Source organism: Cibotium barometz, chromosome 65, assembly GCF_041138505.1.
Source record: "Cibotium barometz isolate CiBa-2024 chromosome 65, ASM4113850v1, whole genome shotgun sequence".
In the NCBI taxonomy this organism is placed as follows: domain Eukaryota; kingdom Viridiplantae; phylum Streptophyta; class Polypodiopsida; order Cyatheales; family Cibotiaceae; genus Cibotium; species Cibotium barometz.
Genome location: NC_141110.1, coordinates 13,777,521 through 13,802,371, shown reverse-complemented (window position 1 = coordinate 13,802,371; position 24,851 = coordinate 13,777,521). Strand labels below are relative to the sequence as shown.

General features: G+C 46.0%; 1 protein-coding gene across 5 annotated transcripts in view; it reads right to left on the bottom strand.

Moving 5' to 3' along the window:
- The window catches only part of LOC147602948 (Acyl-CoA N-acyltransferases (NAT) superfamily protein), a 45,821-nt gene extending 28,172 nt beyond the window's left edge, over positions 1–17,649 (bottom strand). Inside the window, exons 1-6 of one of the 5 annotated variants that reach the window (XM_086797127.1) lie at positions 17,414–17,644; positions 17,254–17,325; positions 9,956–10,043; positions 9,682–9,814; positions 9,558–9,596; positions 8,443–8,501 (exon numbers count right to left, since the gene is read on the bottom strand). In XM_086797127.1, coding sequence (XP_086653253.1) covers positions 8,443–8,501; positions 9,558–9,596; positions 9,682–9,814; positions 9,956–10,043; positions 17,254–17,325; positions 17,414–17,585 — 563 coding nt within the window. In that variant the 5' untranslated portion in view covers positions 17,586–17,644. Of the gene's footprint in view, positions 1–8,442; positions 8,502–8,541; positions 9,436–9,557; positions 9,597–9,681; positions 9,849–9,955; positions 10,044–17,253; positions 17,326–17,413 lie in introns of those variants that run through there. The other 4 variants (XM_086797124.1, XM_086797128.1, XM_086797126.1 and 1 more) reach the window with 4 other exon arrangements.
- Positions 17,650–24,851: the final 7,202 nt, after the last annotated feature.

The following is a 24,851-nucleotide window of genomic DNA, read 5'->3' as shown; positions in this document are numbered from 1 at the left end:
CGAAGTATCCGCATACCCAAAATGTGATTTGCATCACCCAAATCCTTCATATCAAAGGTCTGATGCAGCCTCTTCTTCAAGGCATCCATCTCTTTACGAGATTTCCCGGCAATCAACATATCATCAACATACAAGATGAGGATCAATAGACTGCCATCCAAAGCTTTCTTGGTGTATAAGCAGTGATCTATGTCACTCCTCCTGAAATCCTGGGATTTCATGAATGTATCAAATTTATGATACCATTCCCTTGGTGCCTGTTTGAGCCCATAAAGACTCTTTTTCAGCTTGCATACAAGCTTCTCCTTTCCATTCACTGCATAACCCTCTGGCTGTTGCATATATATCTCCTCATGGAGATCACCGTGAAGAAAAGCAGTCTTCACATCCATCTGAATCAAATCCAGATCATCATGAGCAACCAAAGCTAATACAGCTCTAAGTGTGGTCATTTTGACCACTGGAGAGAAGATCTCATCAAAGTCCACACCATATTCCTGCTTGAAGTCCTTAGCCACTAACCTGGCTTTGTATCTTGGCTTTGCATCAGGTGCAACTTTGAGCCTGTAAACCCACTTGCATGGCAAAACCTTCTTGCCTGTAGGCAAATGCACCAACTTCCATGTTCCATTTTTGTGTAGAGAATCCATCTCTGACTTCATAGCACGCTCCCAAAGAGCCTTGTCTGCCCTCTGTAAAGCCTCCTTATAACAAGAGGGCTCCCCACAGTCAGTGAGCATCAAGTAGTCAACCCCTTGAACAAACCTGTCAGGGGGTCTGGAGGGTCTTGTGGACCTCCGTACCCAATGATCATCATTTGCAGGTTGCTGTCCAGCCTGCATATCACCTATTGGTGGCTCCTGTTCCATGCCATAAGGTTGAAAGATCATGCCCGGTATCTCCTCTAACTGTGGGATATCCATAGGGATATCTTCTGCCATCTCTGGCTGTCCATTTGGACCATTTTCAGCACCATTTAAGGGCTGGTTTTGTTGCTGTAATGGCTGATTTACAGCCCTTGGTTGTTGTCCATGATGTCCATCATCATCAAAGATGACTCTGCCAGGCTCCTGTTGCCTTGCAGGCTCCTTATACATGCATGTTTCATCAAAAATGACATCATTGCTGCGTATAATCTTTCTATTCACTGGATCCCAAAGTCTATACCCTGTCACCATATCCTAGGAATATGCATTTGTGAGACTTAGGATCAAGTTTGGTGCGTTTTTCCCTGCGTATGTGCACGTACGCAACACAACCAAACACTCTCAAGTGCTTGTAGGACGGAGGCTTCCCTGTCCATACTTCCTCTGGCACTTTCCCACCAAGCCTCGTGTTAGGTGACCTGTTTATAAGATGAACGGCTGTCATAACAGCTTCAGCCCAAAAACCATGAGGTAACACAGCATGTGACAACATAGAACGGACCTTCTCCTGAATGGTCCTATTCATCCTCTCTGCTGTCCCGTTTTGTGGAGGATCATAAGGAGCAGAGAGCTCCCTCTTGATGCCTTTAGCATCACAAAAGTCCTGAAACTGTTTGGACGTATACTCTCCACCATTGTCGGAACGCAAAGCCTTCAGTGTTTTGCCAGTTTGATTCTCAACATGAGCAACAAACTTCTCAAACACTGAGAATGTATCACTCTTCAAACGAAGAGGATAAACCCACACCTTGCATGTGGCATCATCAATAAAAGACAAAATATTTTGCCCCTCCCAAAGAAAGCTGAGGCATCTCACTTACATCTATATGCACAAGCTCTAACTAAGCATCTTTCTGTCCAAGAGCTTTCTTGTGGGGGCACTGGAGTTGCCTGCCATATATACAATGCTCACAAAACTGAAAACTTGAGAACTTTAGAGAAGGCAAGTAACCAAAACGAGACAATTGCTCCATTCCTTTGACACTCATGTGTCCCAACCGGCTATGCCACAGAGATTTCCGGCAGCTCGGTTGTATTTACATTAGCATGGTGACAAACATTAGCATGCATGAAGTAAAGAGTGTCCACCTTAGAGCCTCTGGCAACAACCAATGACCCCTTACTAATCTTCCACTTTCCACCACCAAATGTGGTAACATAACCAGCATCATCAAGCTGTCCAGTAGAAAACAGGTTCTTCTTGTTCTCAGGCACATGCCTGACATCATGGAGCATAAGCTGTGAGCCATCTGAAAACACAAGCCTCACATCACCTCTGCCAAGAATCTGGCATTCATGGTTGTCACCCAAATAAACTACTCCTTCATTGCCAGCAGTATACCTAACAAACAAGTCTCTGCAACCTGTGACATGAAAGGAGGCACCTGAATCAATGATCCATGAGTGCATACCATGACCATCTCCTGCATGGAGTGAATGGGCATCAAGTGAAGACATGAATAGGACTTCATCCTCACTGTCACCTGCATGTGACACATTGACTTCTTCAATCTTGACTCCACTTTTGCCCTTTGGCTTTGCATCTTTGGCTTCATCTTTGTCTTTGTCTTTGCCTTTGCCCTTTTCTTTTTGATCATTCTTCCATTTGTAGCATTGCTTTTTGAAATGTCCCTTCTTGCCACAATAATGGCATTCCAAGTCCTTTTTGGAGCGGGACTTGCTCCTTCCCCGTTCTTGGCTTTTACCCCTTTGCTGGGATCTCCCACGTGCATTCATTGCATTGGACTTTCCAATAGAGTTGTTCTTCCTGTTCATCTCCTCTTGAAGGAGAGCACCCTCCACATCTGCATATGACAGCATAGCATTTGAATTGCTAGTGGCTGTCCTGAATGTGTCCCAACTCTCTAGCAAAGTGCATAAGAGAAAGGTGGCTTTGAACTCATCGTCCATTGCCAACTTTTGATTGATGACCTTGCTGACAACACCATTAAACTCATTTAGATGGGCTGTCATAGACGCCCCTTCCTTCATTTGAAGACCTATGAGTTTCTTCAACCAATACACTTTGCTTGAGGCACTTTGCTGGGCATACAAGTCCTACAATCTTTGCCACATTCCCCAAGCTGTCTTCTCTTCACGTATGCTGAAAAGTAAAGAGTCTGACACAGACAACATGATGGTGGATCTTGCTAGCTCATCCATATCTTCCCATTCTTCAGCAGTAAGAGAAGCGGGCATTACACCCCTTTCTTTGATGGGCTTGTGCTGCTTCTTCTGGAGCAACACATTATAGCACTGGGTTTGCCAAATGTCATAATTATGTGAGCCTTCAAGCTTCTTGATGTGAAGCAATGAAGAGCTCTCACCTGTGGTTGCCATAGCAATATGCAACCTTTGACACAATCAATGCCTGACTCCCTGCAAGATGTGCAAACACTGCACCAAAGCACACAAAGTGCTCACAGTTGTTCTTCCAAAGTTTGTCTCCCACTGCGGAAGCACGAATGCAACTCTCCTCCCACTGAATGTGATAAAATCACCAAAATCTGGTTGCTGCAGATTTATGACAGCACCTTAGATGTGCTCTGTTCCCCTTCCAAAATACTGTACAACAGTACGAAGTGCTCACCAATGATGTACCAAATCTGTACCCACAAGTACAGCAGCTGAAAATGAGCCTTTTCCTCACTCAAATCAATGTACAGCCATGCCAAAACTTGTACAAAGTTGTACCAAATCTGTACCAGCAAGTATAGTAGCAATAAATGCTCTCCTGGCTGTCCAAATGAGTGAAAATCAGACCTTGACAGTCCCCACCACTGCATACAACAGTCCCGGACAGAAATTGGGCAAAAGCCCCTTGACTGCAAGTGGATTACTGAGGGTTCAAGGCATAAAAGTCTTCCCTGCTGCTCTGCCAAGCTCAACAAGCACAAATCTTGAAAAGCCCCTTGATTCAAGATCAATTTCTGATCATGAATGGTACATTAATGCACATGAAGGCATCCAGAGTCTTCACAATGCTTCCCCCTCGCCACATATACATCCAATACATAAAAGCCCCTTGATTTACTGACACATTGAGTGCTTGACAGGCATCAACACATTGCCCAAAGCATCAAATGCCAGTGCCTGCATGCAAATCAACCCAATTGGCACAAAAGCCCTTTGATTTGCACTCCAATTTCTTGCAATTTAGCCCCGAATGTGAGATTGCTCACATCATACAGCATGTATGAATGCCCAATGGCACAATTACATCAAAAGCCCCAAATGTTAACACCCAATTTCTTGCCAATTGACCCTGAATGTGACCAATGTCACCCAATGTTGCCAATTGTGCTCAAATCTGAACCATTAGGACCTGTACCTGCTCAATTGATGATAATGGACATGCAAATCCCAAAATTGAAGCAAATACCTCTGAAATTTCTGATTTTTGTTGCAGGAAAAGGGGGGGGGAGGGACTTCGTATTTGCTGACTCATGTGCTGATGCTGCTGCTGCTGCTGCTGCTGCTGCTGCTGCTGCTGCTGTGCAGGTGGGCGGTAGCTGAGGAGCTCTGCAGCGATCACGCCATGGCCTCATCAGTAGCGTCGGGTTTCTTGCAGGGCTCATGCGTGCTCCAGGTGGAGCGCGGGTGCGCGCGGGAATGAAACCGCAGGCTGGCGGCGAGACGGGGATGGAACTGTAGGCTGGCGGAGCTTCGCTCTAGGCGCCTCACCTGCTACGAGCGCTGCCCCAGCGAGTCGGGAAGAAGGCGACGGGCTTGAGGGTGGCTCGCCAAGTGGAGTCGCCCATGTAGCGGATGCGGGCAGAGTCTGGGAAAGTGATCTTCACAACACGCTCCACCTCCTTCACATACTCCTCAGGGGCCAGGGCTCCGATCTGGACGGGCACATCCAGCTGCCTCCTCGCCTTGAAGGGCACCAGTTGCGCAACCCACCTCGGCTTCCGCTGTATTGACGAAAATAGGGAGGCACCTTCTCTCACCGAAGAGTGCCCAGGTGAAACACATGTAGAAGAAGAGTACCCTAGCCTTGGGACCAAAGCTCTGATACCAGTTGAAGGAGCTAAATAAGCTCAGCTGAAACGGTTAGGGTTTCATGTGGGAGACACACACAGAGAAGAAGGGAGAGAGAGAGAGAGACGTGTGGGGATAAGTCAACTCACAAAGTATGACTGTGTGACTCCCCTATCACACATGTATATTTGCTCTAGTACACATAGTGCACTTAGTACATTAAAAGTACTAAGTGTACTATGTACTATAAAACTTATGGGCTTGTACACACTATAAGGGTGGGCATAATGCCTTTACTCCAACAACCACCTCCACCTGGCGTCCTGCGAGAGTGAATGTCAGCTGACTCCTGCACTATCTCGATGTATGAAAGACCATAACCTTGGTTTTCCCAAGGTTCACAGTAAGACCCCTCTGTGTGCAGAAATCATCGAGTGCATGTAGATGCTGCTGTAGACCTCCTGGAGATTCAGACACTAATACAATATCATCAGCATAAAGCATAATATGTACTGAGGTACCTGCTAAATCAACTCCATCTCCGCCTCCCCGTGTAATGAAGTCAGCCACCTCATCAATGTATAACCCAAATAGCGTGGGGGAAAGTGGGCATCCTTGCTTCACACCAATGGTACTAGCAATAGTCTCGGACATACCTCCTGGACATCTGACTCGCCCAAAAACCTGCTCATATAATGCATAGATGCCCCATGTCATATCTACTGGTATGCCAAGAGACTGCAGGCGCTGAAAGAGCCTCTCTCGTGGTACTGTGTCAAATGCCTTGCGGAAATCCACAAAGCAGCAATAGAGTTTTCTCTTCCTCACTCTGGCCTGATCAATCATACATCTCAAAGTGAATACATGGTCTATGGTAGAGAAAGCTCTCCTGAAGCCTGCCTGCCCTGATGAGCGTAAACTTGCTCGCTCAGCATATAAGCTTAGCTCTTGCTCCAACACTGCACCATAGAGTTCGGCCAACACGTGGCCAAACCATAACCGTCCTGTAGTTACTCGGATCGAGCATATCCCGTGTTTTGTGAATCGACACAATGGTGTGCATCGTCCACTCCGCAGGCAAACCCTCTGCTAGTGCCCTGTTAAACAGGTGTGCAAGAAAAGGAGCCAAAGAATCTATTGCATATATGAGATGCTCACCCTGCAGGCCCATATGGTCGGCGGCCCGTCCATGCTGCAGGCGGCGGATAGCTTCCTTTACCATCGAGTGGGTAAAGAAGCTAGCTGTGGTAGATCGAGGCTCTTGTGGCTAAGGTATAGGTGGCTGTTGTGGGGCGTGGTATAGGCCCTCTGCATATGTGTGCCATGTCTGTGGGTCTGCAATGGGTGTCGGTGTCCGGGGATCTCTGAAGTGCCGCCATGAGATAGGGCTATCTCTACTCATGAAGAAATGAAAGATCTCTAGCTCCTGTATCTCTGCGAAGGCCCGCCTTTTGCGGCGAGTAAGTCTCCTCATCTCTCTCCTCGACTCCTGCTCTGTGATGGCTCCCAAGGCTCTCTGTATGCGCAGCCGTGAGTATAGGGCTCTACACTCGTCATCATACCATCTGTTCCGGGACATAGTCCCAGATCTCGCAGGCTCTCCTGAGTGGACACGATGTGGGAAGCTCTGTAATGCAGCCGTGTGTAGGAGTGATGCCAGCTGGGCTGCTGTAATGGTATCCATAGGTGCCAGGGGATCCATGAGTAGGAGCCCATCCTCTACTCTGCCAGTATATATGTCTGCCATGTCATGTGTGAAGTAGATGGCATAGCTGGCCAATTGCCCCCATGAAGCTGGCTGACACCATCCCACGACTAGCACACATGGGAAAGAAACATAGGCGCCAAAATAAGGTTCAGATCCCACACTCAATAAGATGCACAAATTCTAACACCCCCTCTACAGCTCATAGTGTGCAAAAGTCGGAAGAAGAAAACTGATGAAGAAGATGCAACCATGGACACTGAATACACCGCAAAAGATGCACCTGCCAACCTGTCTCTTGAAAACACAATGCCACCCTAAACAGCAAAGAAATCTACTTGGCTCTGAATTCCCAAAATAGTGTGCAGTGAACTCCATTCACCCCAACAGTAGATTGTGAACGCATCACCTCCCAAAACCTCGACCAATGAACTTGGAACACATCCAGTCCATAGCTTCTGCTACACCAAGCAATGAATCTGAAACACAACCGATCCATAGCTATCAAAATTGACCTTTACCTACCAGATTATTTATTATGCTTAGAACTCCAACACGTGTCCCATGCACACCAGAAATGAGGAGCTGCTGATAGCCCCCTCTCCCGCCCACCACAAGCCTCCTCTGGCTAGAAGCACATGGAGGAAAACTATCTGTATAACTAGAGAAGAACACCATCCTCGTCCTCATGAGCCGGAAGCGCCCTCGGAGGCCTAGATGAGTCACTAGAAGCATCTGAATCACTATCATGTGTCCTGTCTTTGCCCCTCTTCTAGAATGAAGACTTGCCCTTGCCCTTGTCCATCTTCTTTGACAAGTAGTCCTTAGACAAATGTGCTTTCTTCCCATACGAGTAGCAACAACTCCGAATCTTCTTCTGCACTGATGCTAAGGCATGATCCAGATCAGGAGACAAAACGTTTAATTTACCCTGTGTCATGAGGACTGATTCCTCTTCCAATAGGAGGGAGCTTAGGTCATCAAAATCTAAAAGATTGGCAATGACCTGGCATCGCAAAGCTTTGGTGGCGACCATATTTGTCCCATCAAGCTTGTCTTCCTTTGTCATGCACGGGGGAGCCATATCCACAGCAAAAGAAACACCACCGCTGCAAGAAAACCGCTTAAAAACCTCAAATCTCAACACTCCAAGACTTCTCAAGTACATCCAATGGATAAGAGCACGAGAAACAATCAGCTCCCTCAGAAAACTGAGGAAAGAAGGGGCTGGAAGTCCCTCATAAAACCTCCGGAAAACACCCAAGAAGGGAGGAAAGCCAGGGAAGAAGAGGTACTGTCAAAGCTGCTTGTCGGGCTGCACCACACGCGAAGAAATCACCTTTCATTGCTGTACACAACAGCCCACCGATCACCAACACAGCCCAAACACCACCAGCTGCTGCAAAACTGCTCGAAGAAGCAAAAACGCAGGCCACCAAGGTTGCACCGTGACGCCTTGCAGATGATGCAGGGGCAGGAGCACCGCAAGATGAAAACCGCTGATGAGAAGAGCGCGCAGAAGGAGAAACTGCAGCCACTGAGGACAAAACGAAGCAGCACTTCTTGCTCCAAGAAAACCCAGATGAGGGAGAGAAAGGGTCGCCAAGAGGTGGAGAGAAAGGACCTAGACGTCTGATACCATGTGAAACTATGCACACGTGGAAGCAATCACAAGAGACAAAGTAGAGAGAGTCAGAGAGAGTAGGCAATGATCAAGTTCTATTATCATAGCATGAGATTACAAGGGGTTGAAGCAGCCAGCAGAGGGGCGATGGATGATATGTGCTGGGATTGATTGATTTCACAAGTGGGAGAGAGGCCCCTTACATGGGAAGGTATGTAGCTGGCCGACTGCCATCATGAAGCTGGCCGGCAGCATCCCACAACTAGCAAACATGGAAAAATACTTAGGCACCAATTTAAGGACCTCAATGAGATGCACAAATTTTAACATACCACTCACATGAATTTTTTGTTTAAACATACAAGTCTGCATGTTGTGCAATTGTTGTTATGGTCAACCAGTTGTCCCCAAAGCGTGGGGAAGAAGAGGTGAGAGAAAGAGGTTCAAATTCATCATGTCATTGTGCAAGCTAGTATACACTTGTACACCTGCAACCTACCACAACCACACCGTTGTCCATATCCTCACTCTATTTAGCATTCCATCTTTGTTGATTTAGTGACAGTGGCCTTGCCCCACCACCCCTGCAATCGATAAGCCAAGGTGTCCACCTCTAAGGTATCTCCTTGCCTACACCAAGGGATTCATTGCCTTCAGATTTCAATTTTCTGACTGACAATGTGTGCCTGGAGGGAGGTAGTTTATAAAGCATGTGAATGTAAATAACTCTGAGAAGCAGCTTAAATTTTTTCATCAAGGTTGAGTCCAGAAGGGCCACAAGCATGGGGACTCTGTCTGCAATCGGTTTGTGAATCCCCCCTTAATTAAGAAAACGAAGCAAAAGTTTCTAAACCAGAACAATTCTATGCCCGGTTCAGACAAGGCAGCACCGGAAGTTTGGCTGCTTGCCTTGCTTTGGGCAGCCTATCACAACAAGGTGTGTACAGTGGGTGCTTGATGCTGGTCACAATGGGTGCTGCCAAAGACTTCAAAAACCTGCTGGTGGACCCGTACAACAATGAACCTTGGTACTTCTGTCAGAACAAGCCGCAGATCTATTGGCTAGCAGCAGAGGTACAACACTTCATCCGGCTAAGGCACACGTGAAGCTTTTGTGTCCGTGAGCTGGACTGCCAGCTCAGACTGGTAGGCTGCCTGAGCCCACGCCCACCAGCAAAGATCCAATGTTCAGGACCCTTACTCTCAGAAAAGAAATACGTCAGTGGGCTCTTGCCCAAGAGGCCCTACCACACATCCCCCAGATGGACTAACTACGATGCCTAATATAACATACTACTCCAAAAAAAAGACATCTTACCTGGTTGAAGACGCTACTATGACTGACATCTTTGAGTCCCTGCAATAAACGACATCTTTAGCGACAATATATCAAGATCCAAACAATGTAAAAAAAAATTGCAATGATAACAGCCACAGCTTACCAGACTTCGAAACAGGTGGAGAGAAGGCAGGTTTATGTCCCCAATCTTAGCTCGGAACTTCGATATGTTCAAGTGCTCAATGGCATAAGCCATCATCAGCTGCACAGCTTCTCTTCCAAGTCCCTTTCCTCGACTGAATCCATAGCATGTTCCAAAAAAGTAATCCCCTCCAAAACATTGAGTGAGCAAATAAGATCAAGTTCTCAAAAGAGGGTTTAGGGTACTTTTAAATTACTACAGCGAATTTGACATTATCAAAATAATGGCATTTTACCAATCTATTTCTGCAATCATGATCTCAATTTCTGCTGCAGTTGTCTCATCAGCATCATTCATATACAAATTAACATCCCCCACCATAGCTGCACAGCCACGGCATCGACCAAACAATTTTTTACATCTATGATCCAAGGGTCTGAAAGTGCTTCTAAAGCACTTGTTTGAAGTGAAAGAACCTCACTATTTTGATTGTTTCTTCCTTCTGCTTGTTTATGGGACAAGAAACAAGATCATCAACATACAAGAGTTGGTGCAGAATGCCATTCCCTCCATGCTGTATACATATTACATAACTGTCATGATAAACAAAATCTAGTAAAGCCCATTTGCAAAACAAGGGTGTGGAACTGACTATAATGATCGCAGTAGTATGAACCACTCTGAAAACCAAGCCATGTAGAGTGACTTATGAGATAAATGAGGTTAAAAGGTTTTAGTTCTTCCCCTAGGGTTAAAAGAGATTAAAATTAATGAAACTGTAACAAAGGAATGGATAGGACATCACGTATAGGACCTGACGGTGAGGTAAGCTTGGGTTACTTGAGAGGGAAATATTTACCCATTCACATCTTCGTCCTCACCATTACTCATTCTCTCATGGATTCTTCCATTTCAACCTCTTGTGGAAGGGTGGCAAACCCCCTTGATGGTTTGCTTGCAATGAGACCTCAAATGCACCAAGCGATAAGGCTGCCCACCTCAAATTCTGGGATTTGAAGATGCCTCATAGGCTGCTTGGCACGATAGGCCCTTTTTCCGGGAAAAAGATCCTTCAATTAGTTAAAGAAAAACAGCCGCAAAGGGCTAAGTACAACCACGACGGCTAAATACGGCCTCACCTCATATAAGGGCAGGAGACAAATGATCAAAGGGAAAGTGTAACACGTGGAAGCTCTGGGGGTCTTCTTTCAGCCCTAAACACTCCTGGAAACATACTGATGCAAAACGCAGATAGTATAGAGAGAGAGAGAGAGAGATGCTGGAAATTCAGTATATTGATATAGTACAAAACGGGTACTTTGCTACAGCCCTAGGCTGTCTTCATAAAAGGGTGATAAACACCAAAATCCTGGTCCCTACTTGGACCCCTAAAGGACTGAATGTCTTCAATGATGAGCACATGGTCCCTTTTATAGGACTTCACAAAGGCTTGGCCAACCGGCCGACTGCTGGTCAGCCAGTCCACATTCCATAAAATCCCTTCAGCGCTGCCCGACCTGAATACTTTCCCCTTGATCATGATGCGCCGGCTGCTGCCTTGTCCTCTGGTTCAGCCGACCAACTGTCCTTGCTTCTAACGCACTGTCAAGAAGCCCTCCAGGCCTTGCTCTGAGTCCACACTTGTCCTCTTGTGCTCAAATCCTAACTCTATTTGGCTCATTCTCTTTATCTCGCTGCCTTTTCTGGACCAACAACTGAGAATGTCCATGGCATCTTTGATGCACATGACATCCCCCTCTGCTAAACTTGATGACGGGATTCCAACCTGTTTTTGGATGACTGTCATCATCCCAAATCTTTTCCCGAAGTCCCTCTGTCATCCATCCATCCCTTGGCAACCCTTTTTCTCTGAAAGCCCGGCCCGTTCTCCAAAACCACTCTGACTCCCAATAAGATCTATGCATCTGTTCCATCTAGTCCACCATCCATTCCTGCCGTGACCTTCATTCCTGAGAAATGAGTCTGGCACTCTCTCATCACCCTTGGAGGATAATCCTCCCTTGGGACCGTTGCCCGAGAACCTATCTGGCTCACAGGACTGCCATCCCCTCTGGCTTTGTGGAACACCACCAACAAATCTCCTGGGAGCTCTTCCCGATTTTGTGTTCCTTGCCTTGGGCTTCGTATCCGTGTACTTTCCTGTACCTTGGACCTGTACACCATGGGACTGAATCAGTGTTTAGCTTTGCTGAGCCTAAAGCTCTGATACCAATGTAACACGCGAAAGCTCTGGGGGTCTTCTTTCAGCCCTAAACACTCCTGGAAACATACTGATGCAAAACGCAGATATGGAGAGGAGGGAGAGAGATATGCTGGAAATTCAGTATATTGATATAGTACAAAAAGGGTACTTTGCTACAGCCCTAGGCTGTCTTCATAAAAGCGTGATAAACACCAAAATCCTGGTCCCTACTTGGACCCCTAAAGATCCAATCCCTAAAGGACTGAATGTCTTCAATGATGAGCACATGGTCCCTTTTATAGGACTTCACAAAGGCTTGGCCAACTGGCCGACTATTGGTCGGCCCGTCCACATTCCATAAAATCCCTTCAGCGCTGCCCGACCTGAATACTTTCCCCTTGATCATGATGCGCCGACTGCTGCCTTGTCCTCTGGTTCAGCCGACCAACTGTCCTTGCTTCTAACGCACTGTCAAGAAGCCCGCCAGGCCTTGCTCTAAGTCCACACTTGTCCTCTTGTGCTCAAATCCTAACTCTATCTGGTTCATTCTCTTTATCTGGCTGCCTTTTCTCGACCAGCACCCTGAGAATGTCCATGGCATCTTTGATGCACATGACAGAAAGAGATGCTTCTCCTCCGGATGGCCGCTCTATGAGGAAAAGGCTATCTCATACAGGGGGAGGGGGGGGGAACAACCATACAGGTGGTCAGTAATGCCAAATGGGGTCACCGCCTCTATCTATGAGGAAAGGGCCAGGCCTCCAAAGTCTCAAGAAGGCTTCCCACCGCTTCCGCATGCGGTCAGAACCTCCCTGCAGCTTCCCCCACTGACCACGGAGGGTGTGAATGATGTCGAGCCATATGCTCCTAATGGTCTCAGCCGGCGGAGTGTGGGTACCCTCGATGGCCTCGCTACACCTAGCACGTCAGATGTGCCAGGCTACTATGCTACTGCAAATCTCCCATGATCCATCGCTGGCATGAACCTGGTCGCCAGACACCTGCCGGTGGGGCTGACTGGTACTACTGCAATCCAATGGTGGGAGACCCGAAGGGAGGGTCCTCCCCCATCCTCCTCATAAGTCCTTGCCACTCTAGCCTCGGTGGCCCAAGGGACAGTACCCCAAGTGATGATCCGGGTCAATGCCATGTCCATAGAGAAGATGCAGAGAATCCGCTGCCAAATCTGTTGAGCCTTTGGGCAATCGCAAAGGCAATGTCGTTGAGACTCCTGGGGATGGCCGCACCTCGAGCAAGCTGCTGACCGACCTCCGACTGCCAACAAAGTACCAACCGCCAGACTCCTGTGTGCCGTCAGCCAAAGGAAGAGAGTGATCTACCTCGGCCAAAAGCTGTCCCAAGGCCTCTTCCAGAAATCTGCAAGGAAGTGCTGTGATAGGCCCTGAGACTACCAGTGTGCTGCTGCTGCCGGTGTGCCATCTATCTGCGACGTCTGGACCCTGCGGCCGAGCCGTGCTGTATATGCAAAGAAAGGGGCATCCAAAATCTCCACCCGATCTATGGGATCATGCCAAGTCCACTCTCCAAGGTCCCAATGCAACCGCGTTAGAGGTCGGCACTCCCAAATCCATAACCGCCAAAATCTCTCCCTGGCTACCTTGGCCGGTGATGGATCTATGTGCCATGCCCGTGCCCAAAAACCAATCACCCTCACCCTCTGCAAGGTGCAGCCTCTGAAATCCTCCAAGGGGTGCTCTGATCTCTCTAATCTGCCATGTAATCCAATAGAAAAAGTGAGCAGACCATTGTCCTCATCTGCTCCATGGACCGCCACAAGCATATCGTGTCTGGTGAACACGCCTAGCCACACTGGGGGGGTCAGCTCTAGAATAGGAGTCAACCACTCTTGAGGAATAGCTGAGTCGATGTCGATGCTAAGCCTGTTTCTACCCCGGATCCCTATCATGCCTCTCTCCTCCTCCTCCTGAGGTAACTGCCTGTGTGCAATCCAATCTCCAAGAGACCTGGCTGGTCCCATGCTCAAGGCACCCCAAGATGTGCAGTCGGGCCCCTAGCATCTGGCCATTGGGCAAACGAATCAAGGGGTTCCACATCAAAGGCTGCCAAAGCTGCTCCTCTGAGGCCACTGAAACAATCTGTCTAAGGGCTGGTCTGAGATGATCCCAAGCACGAAGTAGACTGGCTGCAAATCTCTCCTCAAAGGCAGGACTGAAACCACGGGCTCGCATCTCTGTGAAGATCCATCTAGTACTCTGCGGCCACGGGCCTCCAAGTCTCGGAGTGCGGGCTAAAATCCGGGCAAAATCCACCCTGTCAATAAGCTTTCTCAAAGTCTAGGAGTAGCACAATGATGTCCTGTTTGTTGCATCTTGGCCGGAGCTGTCACCTCCCAGAAGGTAAAGATGTTGTCCAGAATGCTCCGATCTTGAACAAAACCAGTCGGAGTATCCTGGATCAAGTCTGGGAGAGAAGGCTGAAGTCGCCTGCTGATGGCCTTGGCGAAAATCTTATAGGTCGTTCCTAGAAGGGTGATGGGTCTCCAGTGCCGCATTTCCAATCTATCACCACCCTCCTTGAGGATCAAATGTATTAAGCCCTCTGTGAGCCTCTTTGGCATGGCACCTGTGAGCATAATCTCATTGAAGGCAATGCGAAGGCCACCTTCCATGAGATCCCAATGTCGAAGAAAGAAAGAAACAGGAAGCCCATCCGCCCCCGGGCATTTGCCCCTGGGTAATGCCTTCATCGCCTCTGCCAGCTCCTCTGAAGTGAAAGGGGTCAATAATAAAGACCTGAGGGAGGGGAGAACCACCTCTCTCGTGTGCCTCCAGACTCTCTCGCGCGCATCTATCACTTGGGGGGATAATGGGACACCACTGAAAGAGATCGGAAGAAATCCGTGGCGATGGCTCTCACATGCGAGGGATCAGAAACAATAGCTCCATCCTGGCCACGTAGCCTACGAATACAATTTCTCCTCCTAGGTGAGCCGGCTATATCAAAGAAGTCTCCGGTAACTCTGTCACCGGCCTGAGTCCAAAATGAAGCCCTGGCATGGTATCTATACTCCACCCTCCTCTCCTCAATGGACCGAATCTCCATGCAGGCGGTAGTGATCTGACTCTCAATCCACGGGCTATCTGGGGAACTGTCCTGAAGACGCTGTAAAGAGGCTAGGCCCCTCCTTACACTCCTCTTCTGCTCCCGAAATCCCTCCAATCTACTCTGGGCTGCCTCTTGAAAGAAAATACTAATCTCCCCAAGGCCATCATCCAAAGTGCACACTGCAGAGCCCAAGGAAAAGTCCAGTCTTGCCCATATCTGCTCAATCCGGCTACAAATCTCGGGGTCCTGAACGAGGCTGTCTGGAATCCTGGAGCTCGCATGTCTATTATGCCTCAATGGGTCCTCTAGGGACGGCATGATCTGAAAATGTAGTGCCTGCCAAAATACCAACCATGCCTCCACAGCTGCAAGCCCACTCGTCGACATAAAACCTGTCCAGCCGAGAGAGGTTATGGCCAGTGCTCCGCCTATCCGATCGAGAGAAGACTCTCAGGGCTATGCCCAAACTCTGGGAGATGCCAAGGGTCCTGTCCCCTAAGAATCAGTATCATTTCCTCCCATGCAAAGTACTTCGCTCCTGAGACTGTGGCCATGCTACCTCCAAGTCTGTCCTCTATTGCCTCTATCATGTTGAAGTCACTGCCCACGCACCAAAAATCAGCCTAGGGCAGGGCCTGTCGGACAGTGCTCCAAAAGATAGCCCTACCTGCAACCGCATTCAGGGCATAAATGTTGAGAAAGCCAACACTATCCTCTCCAATCAGAATGGTAACCCACTGAGCACGTCCTGGAACTATGACCCCTGATCCAGTCACTCACAGACGGTAGAAGCTACTCACTGACAGAGAGAGACACTCCTCCCTGCATCCCTGAAGGGCCGAAGGATGGAGACCAAAAAGTATTAACTCATGGCCAGTAGAATCTTCCCGCAGCAGCAGGTGCGCCCCTCAACTCGTGGAGGAAAAGAATGTCAATAGGTCCCCCCACCATAGCTCGCTGCAGCTCTCCTCTAAGGACACCTCGTCCCTGAAAGCAATGAGGTCCCCCTAAGCCCTATTCCATGAGACAATCCTCATATCAATCTCTATGTGAGGTAGAACTACCGGAACTGCCCTCCACTCGAAGAGTCTTGGGCGTGGGCTTAGACAAGGAATAGTCACAATCTGTTATAGTGCGAAGTCGCGCCAAGTGGGCGTGCCCTCCATGTACTGCCACTCTACCCAAGAGCGAGAGTATGCATACTCCGTGCTCCATCGATCACAATGGAGATATCTGTAAGAAGGGGGAGAGGTACTGCGAGAGAGATGCATGAACACAAAAAGCACCACCTCCAGGCTTGAGGTCACCATCTCCCCTCCTTGGTCTCTGTGGGCTGATCCACCAAGCTCCATCCTAGCCAAACGCCATAGATGAGTAAGAATGTCGGTGATGCGGAGATCCTACAGATGATGCGATAGCTCAACTACCTAATCCTAAATGGTAGCGGCCCCCGACTCTGGATCCCACTGTCTCGGGGGCTGCGCTCAAAGGGAAAGAGAAGATCATCGCGCCATTCTATGGCGTAGAGGGTCTGGAGTGGCGGAAGACTACACATACCTGAATAGGGACTACGGTCTCCTCCAACCTGTTTGTCCCTTCCATTGGAAGACACCGAAAGAAACTAAAATCCACAGGATGCCCCAAGATCCCGGGGGCCTTGCTGGAGACTCAGGTGGGAGAGCCCTCACTGGTGAGGCCGCAATGGTCATCTCCACCGGCTCTGAGAAACGATGAATCAGGCAATGAACGGTACTTGCTGGCTGTCTCCTCTCCGAATCAAGGGCTGCAGGGGGCCGACAGGAATGCTCTAGAGAGGTGGAAGGGGAGGGATGGTAGGCACGGAGGTAGAGGGGTTAAGTTGACCCCAACCCACTATGTGGGATAATAGACTGCCACATGGCAGCGTGAGAAGTGGAGGGCAAGAATCCATTCCAACACCCCCCTTGGATGTGAAGCCCGAAGCCGAGCAACAAGAACTGATGAGGCTTGACACCATGAAAAAACGCAAAACGTGGAGCACCAATATAGGTGGGGGATGAGGGGAGACCAAGGGGCATTTTGCCCTATATAGAGGGGTTAAGTTGACCACAACCCACATTGTGAGGTAATATGCTGCATGTTGAGAAGGGGGAGGGCAAGAATCCATTCCGACATGTCTCACGTGTGATTATGTAGTTGAATCTTTCATCAATCATGTCCCCCACCACCCCCTCTCAACACACACATATAACTGGATGAGAGTCGGCATGCACATTATGCATGTGGAGGCAAAGATGTGGCTCCTGAACGGGAGAGTTAGTTACCTGCTACGTGTGAATCTTCGCAGCCAAGCTCTCCACTTATCTTTTGTTTGTCTAAGACGATGAAAGTGCACTCTGCGAAAAGCAACCCATTAGCTTGTGCAGTGACGGAAAGGTAGAAGGGAGAATAACACAGACAGAGGAGGGGGAGGTGGGGACTGACTTCGGGGGTCGAGTGTCCAAGAGTGCTGCATGGCATACTCCTCGAGGAGGGTGAGGGGCTCGGACCCCGTGGCCTCCAGCAGATGTGGATCCTGCATCCACGTGTGGTAAGTGGGTACATGTTCCGGCCTGTACGGCACCAGCAGCACGCGCTGCCCTTCCACCCTCACCATTTCGGTCTTGCGAAAGAGCCTTCAATTCAAGGGGGGAGCTCTACAATGAACAAAATCAAGTTGTAGAGCTCTAGTTTTTTTTTTTAGTTTTTTTTTTTTTATTGATTTTATGGAGCTGGAGTTTTTTTTCAATTGATGACTTTATATTCTAGAGGGTTGCTTATGTGGTAGTGTTTGTTTTCACTCGGTGTGTCACATACCAAATATCCTCTTACACAACCGCACACAACATGGACATACCAGACTGGCATACCATACACGTCATGGACATACCATATTGACATACCATACACGTCATGGACTATGTTGATGTTGCCTCTCCTCTTCTACAAGACATTGCGTTCCTTTCCCTCCCCCTTTGGTACTCCTCCTTTGCTCCTCCTCCTACTACTTCTCTAGAAACTTATCTTGGAGGCTCTTCCCTGCCCCTCACTTCCTACTCTTGGTCCTCTGGCTCATGATTCCCTCTTCCCTGCCCCTTCTCCTCCTCTCGATGCTTCCCCTCTGTTGCTACTCCTTCCATGGCTACTGGGGCTCCTCCCCCTTTATTGTCGTTCCTCCACCTACTCCTATGCTCTTCCTCCTCTATTGTTGCTCATCCTTCTCTTCTGCTAATCAAATGGCTCATCACATAAATATACAAGAGAGAGAATCTATAAGTACATGTAGCAAGAGAAGATGCACAAATAGCCTAAGTGTGTTTAACCTCTCACCAAGAGGATGACCATGGAAGGCCAAATCTCCATAGAAGGAGGCCAAAGGTACAAGATGACCAAAATTAGTAAAAGTGTCAAAAGATCCTACCAATGTCCCCCAAGCCCTATTTATAGTCACTTTCTCCTATTGCCCATGGGCCCCTATGTACATGTGGAAATCAAGCTCTATGGTTCATGACAGTGACAATCAACAAAAGTCCTTCTAAACCTTGAAGTACTTATTGACCCATGTACCTGTCCTATAACTCCTCCCAGACTTTGACCGTCCTTTCTTTCTAGTCGTCTCATAGATGCTAGTGAATCTGGCATAGGCGCAGTCCTCATGCAAGATGACCATCCCAAATCTTATGAGAGCCGCAAGCTCAAACCCAATGAGGCCACGTATAATACCTATGACAAGGAATTTTTGGTTGTTGTCCATGCCCTCAATGTATGGAAGAATTATCTCATGGGATCTAAGATACTAATAAAGACGGATCAACAAGCTATCAAGCACTTGTTGACCCAATCTTTAATATCCAACAAATTAATGAAAATGCATTCCGTTTGGGCATTCCCACTCACTGGAAGATACATAACTCATTCCCACTCACTTGAAGATACATAACTCATTCCCACTCACTTTATTGAGACCCTTTAAAGGCCCCACTCCTGTTAATCCTATTATTGATAACCCTCCTCTCCTCGAGGATAACTCTGAAGTTCTAGTACCTGAAAGTATTATAGACCATGACCAGACAACCACCTGTACCGGCACTGTGTATTATCGTTACTTGGTGAAGTATAAGAATCATTCTATTAAGGAATCATAGTGGATTCGTGAAACATCGCTTACCCTGCACTACCAACACTTGATTCTGGCATACCACTCACATTCACATTGATTCTTTCATGGACACTGATTTGTCGACTGAGACAGTGTCATAATTCCTCCACATGTTTTGGTGCTGATTCGCCAACTGAGGGAGCACATTAATTTAATGTTGATTTGCCGACTGAGGCAACACATTACTTTAGTGCCGATTCACCGACTGAGGCAACACATTCATTTAGTGCCGATTCATCGACTGAGGCAACACATTCATTTAGTGCCAATTCGCCGATGAGACTGAGGCAGCACATTACTTTAGTGCCGATTCACCGACTAAGGCAGCACGTTGATTTAGTGCCGATTCGCCGACTGAGGAAGCACATTGATTTAGTACCAATTCGCCGACTGAGGCAGCACGTTAGCATGAGGTTGGCCACCCTTGCTTTTGTTTATTTCACACAACTGCTACTTTAGTGCCGATTCACTGACTAAGGCAGCACGTTGATTTAGTGCCGATTCGCCGACTGAGGAAGCACATTGATTTAGTACCAATTCGCCGACTAAGGCAGCACGTTAGCATGAGGTTGGCCACCCTTGCTTTTGTTTATTTCACACAACTGAGGACAGTTGCGTGAGGACAGTTTTACACAACTGAGACCGATTCGCTGACTGAGGTAGCACGTTAGCATGAGGTTGGCCACCCTTGCTTTAGTTTATTTCACACAACCGAGGACAGTTGCTTTTTAACCCTGTGGTATGTTATGTAAATGAAAATTATGGAATTATTTGATATTTTATGTGATATTTATGGTAGGCTCATTTGCCACATGGTTGTGACAAGCTACGTGCGAGAGCGTGGAGTAGTGGTCGCATCATGTTGGGCGGATAAGCGAGATTTAATGTGTCTTGTGTTTTTGGTGAGCAGATCAGTGCATGGAGTAGTGTGGGTGCGATGGATTTTGGCCGGTGCGCGGCCCTCATATTTTGATGTGCGATGATGGTCGCTCGCCCATAGTTTCATTTAATTAAATTGCTACAAGTTTAATGTAAATAGACTAGCTTGGGGACCAAGTTACTTTTTGATATTAATGGCCCAAAGTGGAATGTATCAAGCTATATTTATGAGCACTTGCTTTTTACTAATACATAAATACATGCATGAGGAAGTGTACTCACTCATGCATGAGGGGAGGTTGAACCCACTCTCTTTGTCGTGCATAGTTACTTTATTTATCTTCTTCTTGTTTATTTGAATAGCATGAATTTTGACAGCACCTATAAAAGACATTTTGTCGTGCATAGTTACTTTGTCGTGCATAGTTACTTTGTCGTGCATAGTTACTTTATTTATCTTCTTCTTGTTTATTTGAATAGCATGAATTTTGCCAGCACCTATAAAAGACATTTTGCAACCAAAAAGGTGAGTAGACTTGCCACATATATCACAATGGATATCCCTATAAGATGAAGCCATCTTAACATTTAAAATTATGACAAGAACTATATTTTCCTTTAATATAAGCATTGTAAATCTTGCATTGGATGTTCAGAGTTGAAAACAATCGTCTACCATCATGACTGGAGTTATGGAAGCTTTAATCATAATTTATAATAAAGGCAAGATGAAAGAGAAGATGGTGGATCGTTGTGTTAAGCTAATTTTTGGTGACTTCCCACTGACATTGTAGTGGAGGGTTATTCCATAAATAAGATTCCATATTAGAATAAAGTTGATGATAATCTATATGCCTTAGCCTTTAATTTTTTCAACTTTTGTCTCTCTAATTCTGGCTTCTTTACATGCCTATACAGGATAGAGAAGGTTACAAAGGTTGAGCATTGTGCCTCAATTTAGGGTTTTGGGGTGGTGCATCGCCAAGTATGGCATGTACACCACTGGTGGGAAGGAAAAAGAGACTAATGTCAAAGGTAACCTCTTTACAAAAATCTTATTATATATAATGGTAATAAAACTTTATTTTCATTATCTTAACAAATGTAACACAGGTGACATGTCTTATCCTAACTACATTTGTACACTCTCCTTCACCGAAAAATGTATTCTTAATTCATAGTGAACCTTAGAGAGAAACTTGATGTGGAGCATGAACTCATTCATGATCTGTATGTATTTACCTTTAATTACCTTAATATTCATCAAGTTATCATTATCTTTATGTTCGTCATGTAGTTTGATTTTGAATAATATTTTTTTGAATCATCAAAGTTCCCCTTGAAGAACTAGTTTTAAAAAAGGGCTCTACTTGGAGAGGTTGTTGCCACATAGGCTGAAGTTATGCAAGTATATTGTTTCATTGTTCAGCAAGGCTGGAGATATTGTTGTAGATTTGTTCACTAGGACTAGGACACTTGCTCTTGAAGCAGCGTATACGGATTGCAATGTGATATTGTTAGAGAAGGATGAGTGCATACTCGAAGCCAAGATCATAAGTACTTTTAAGCTTAAGTAACCACTAATGTGCATCCAAATACATTTTTCTCTTTAACAACGAACGCCAATGACGCTTTCTTGTTTGAAACATTGTTACATGTTTTGGTTCTTGTGTTTGTTTATTTATATTTAGAACCTACTCTTACACTTAGAGCATTGAACATTATGGACATTATCTCTGTTTGGCTATTGTAGACATTTGCCATGCTTACTCTTGGTGGTGGAGCTTCAAATATTATAGACATTATCTCAATTTTGTTAATGTAGATTGTTAAAAGGGTGTTTTCTATGCATGCTACTTTGCATGCTAGTGTTATTATTGAAATGACTTTCGGTGTTAGTGTAGATTTGCAGTCTTAAACTTGTTTTTTTTGTGAAGATATTCTCAATATTGTTATTTTCTATAACTTCATTTAATCATCTGCTATTCCACAAACTCCATACATGGTTTGTGAATCAATTTAACAAATTCACAATTAATTTAAATTTTGGTGAGCGTTGGCACACATAGTTTACCTCATCGGAGGCATGAATCAGCCACCAAACATCGTATGACTTGTGCATGCTGCACCTCTATGTTGCTCCTCATCAAGCCAAGGTAGAAATCAATAAAGATCGCCAAGTTTAATGGCCAGTAGCCTTGCAGCCCTAACAAAGAAATAATGAAAAATGCATGAGAGCCGAAAGATTGCCATGAAAAGCTCTTTCATCTATTACTGTAATCTCACCTATCTAGGCACTTCTTGAAAGAATGTAATTGTAAAACTTAAATCTACTCGCTCCCACAATTTTAAAATAGAAATATGCTTGCTCACTCGTGCTCGCTTTATAGCCATCCCTAGGACGTGGAAGAGTATTATAGAAGGGGGAGAAACAACAACCTGACCATCAGAAGTAACAACATAGAATCTCATTATTAATGGATGCTAGATTCTTGCTTTGATGTGTTTGATTCCATATTTTACTCTAGATCCATTTCATTTGGTATCAGAGCCTTGATTTTGATCCATTATCAAGGTTTTGGATATGAGATTAGTCATTTTCTTGATAATTTTCTGAATTTTCTCTTGATTTCTTGGAGTTTTGGCTTAATCTTGCTTAATTTCTACTTAATCTTTGGAGATTAGTGGAGGGGAGGCATCATTTCATGTGATTTCATGTGATTTCATGGAGATTTAGCTCAATTGGACCTAATTTGGATACCTTGGATCAAAATTTTGGGGCGAGGTATAAAAATTAAAAAAAAATTAAATTAATCATCTTTTAATCTCTCTGTTAATCACGTTTATCTTTTGTGCTTCTTTTCCAAGCTTTCTATAGCCATTACTTCTCATCTTTCCCCCGTTTTGCTCCCATTTTCTAGGGCTTTTGTTGATCTTGAGGAGAGGAACACAGAGTACCAATGTACATGCAAATTTCTGGAAATTTTTGAAATTTTTTTCCCTCTTCCTTCCCTTTGCTCCAAACCCTAATCTCTCTCACATAGCTCACCATTGTCCATCTCTGCTCACTCTAAATGGCTGAAAATGCTTTCATATTGCTATCCTATGGCCAATGGAGTTGAGTTTGCTTCTTTCTTGACTCATGAAGCTTGGCGTTGTGAGCACCGTTTTTCCCACACTTCCTCACGGCCCAAAAATCACAAGAGTAAGCTCTATTACATTGCATTTCTTCCATTTGGTTGTTAGCCAAGATGTTTGGCATCTTTCTTGTGGATTTTGGAGAGTTCTTCATTTCTATTGGAGACTCGGGAGTGGAGGAGGTTTGAGCAGCCCTCAGAAATTGCAAAAATCTTCAAGATTTGGTTCCATTGGAAGCTCTATCAAGCAACAATCCAACCATTGAAGCTTTTGGAATACCATTGGTGAGTTGCTATGGCCATTTTCTCAAGCATTGGTGATTAATCCTCATGCTATGGACAAATTGGGATTATTCATGAAAGAAAACCCTAATTTACAGCATTTTAACATTCCTACATAACTCATGATCCATTGGAAAGTGATTACATGCTCTTTTTGCTCACATCTTTCTTTAATTACACCCATTTGGCTATCATGTGGCCATTTGTGAAAGTGATTACATGCTCTTATTGCTCACATCTTTCTTTAATCACACCCATTTGGATGTCATGTGGCCATTTGTGAGACAAATGCAAGATTCTTTGATGAGTCCATGCATAAATGGATGAAGGAATGCATATGCTTGGATGCATTGATTGAGCCACATGCATGGAGTGGACAACGCTTTTGGGAGTGATACCAATTGGATATTGATGTCATTGGTATATGGTATTACCTCACTTGTGCTTATTGATTGATGTTGGATCTTTGGATGAATGGTGGACATTTGGAGCTATATGGATAAGCATGAGTTCATGCATAATGGTTTATGAGTATATTGTAATGGGCATGAGTCATGCCACATCCTTGTAAGTGATCCACCTCATTTTCATATTCAAGCTATATGCACCTCACAATTGTTTACACTCACTTCAATTTCCAGCAACTAGATATGTTGGTGAGGGTACCCTGGGTCTTGGCGGAGAGGCCTGGGGGAGGAGCATGGCTTGAATCCACCGGGCCATGAGTGCCGTGGTAAAGCGGTACGGTGGAGGATTAGGTGTGGAGGTGAAGACTTGGCCTCAACCCGTGCCTTGGTTCGAACTAGGTACGGGGGTGAGAAGAGCTTGGCCGGGAGATCGGCAAGCTTCAACGCGCTACACCGATGATCCTCTTGGTTTATGTACATGGCAATGACGCCTTAATATGGACATCTCATGGGAATTGATAAGAGGATTATGGATTTTGCATTGTTACTTGAGAAAAATTGAGATTTAGCTCCTAAAACAAAGGAGACTGTCAAAATTTTCTCAAATTTCTGGTCATACATGGACAATTGAAGCTTGTGGAGCATAATTTGCAGACCTTGGGATGCCAATGAGGTGCGGAAGGTGTTGACATTGGTTTGGGAGCAAACAAGGATCAATTGGGCACAAAAAGGGTCACTTTGGCAAGAATCTGCAGATTCACAAAAACCCTAATTCAGTCCCAACCCTTTTGGATTGAATTAAAAGGGACCATATGAGCTCTTAGTGCTTCCTTAGAGCTACCCAACGAGCCCTTAACCTCCGCATTTCGATATTTCTTTAGGGTAGAATTTAGGGTTTTTGGAGAAATAGTAAACCCTAATTCAGTCACAGGAATTTGAAGGTCTTCTAGATCTAATTACATAAGCTTGTAGTAATCATCGAAGGCTTCGATTTGAGCTAAAAAGTTTTGCATTTGGAT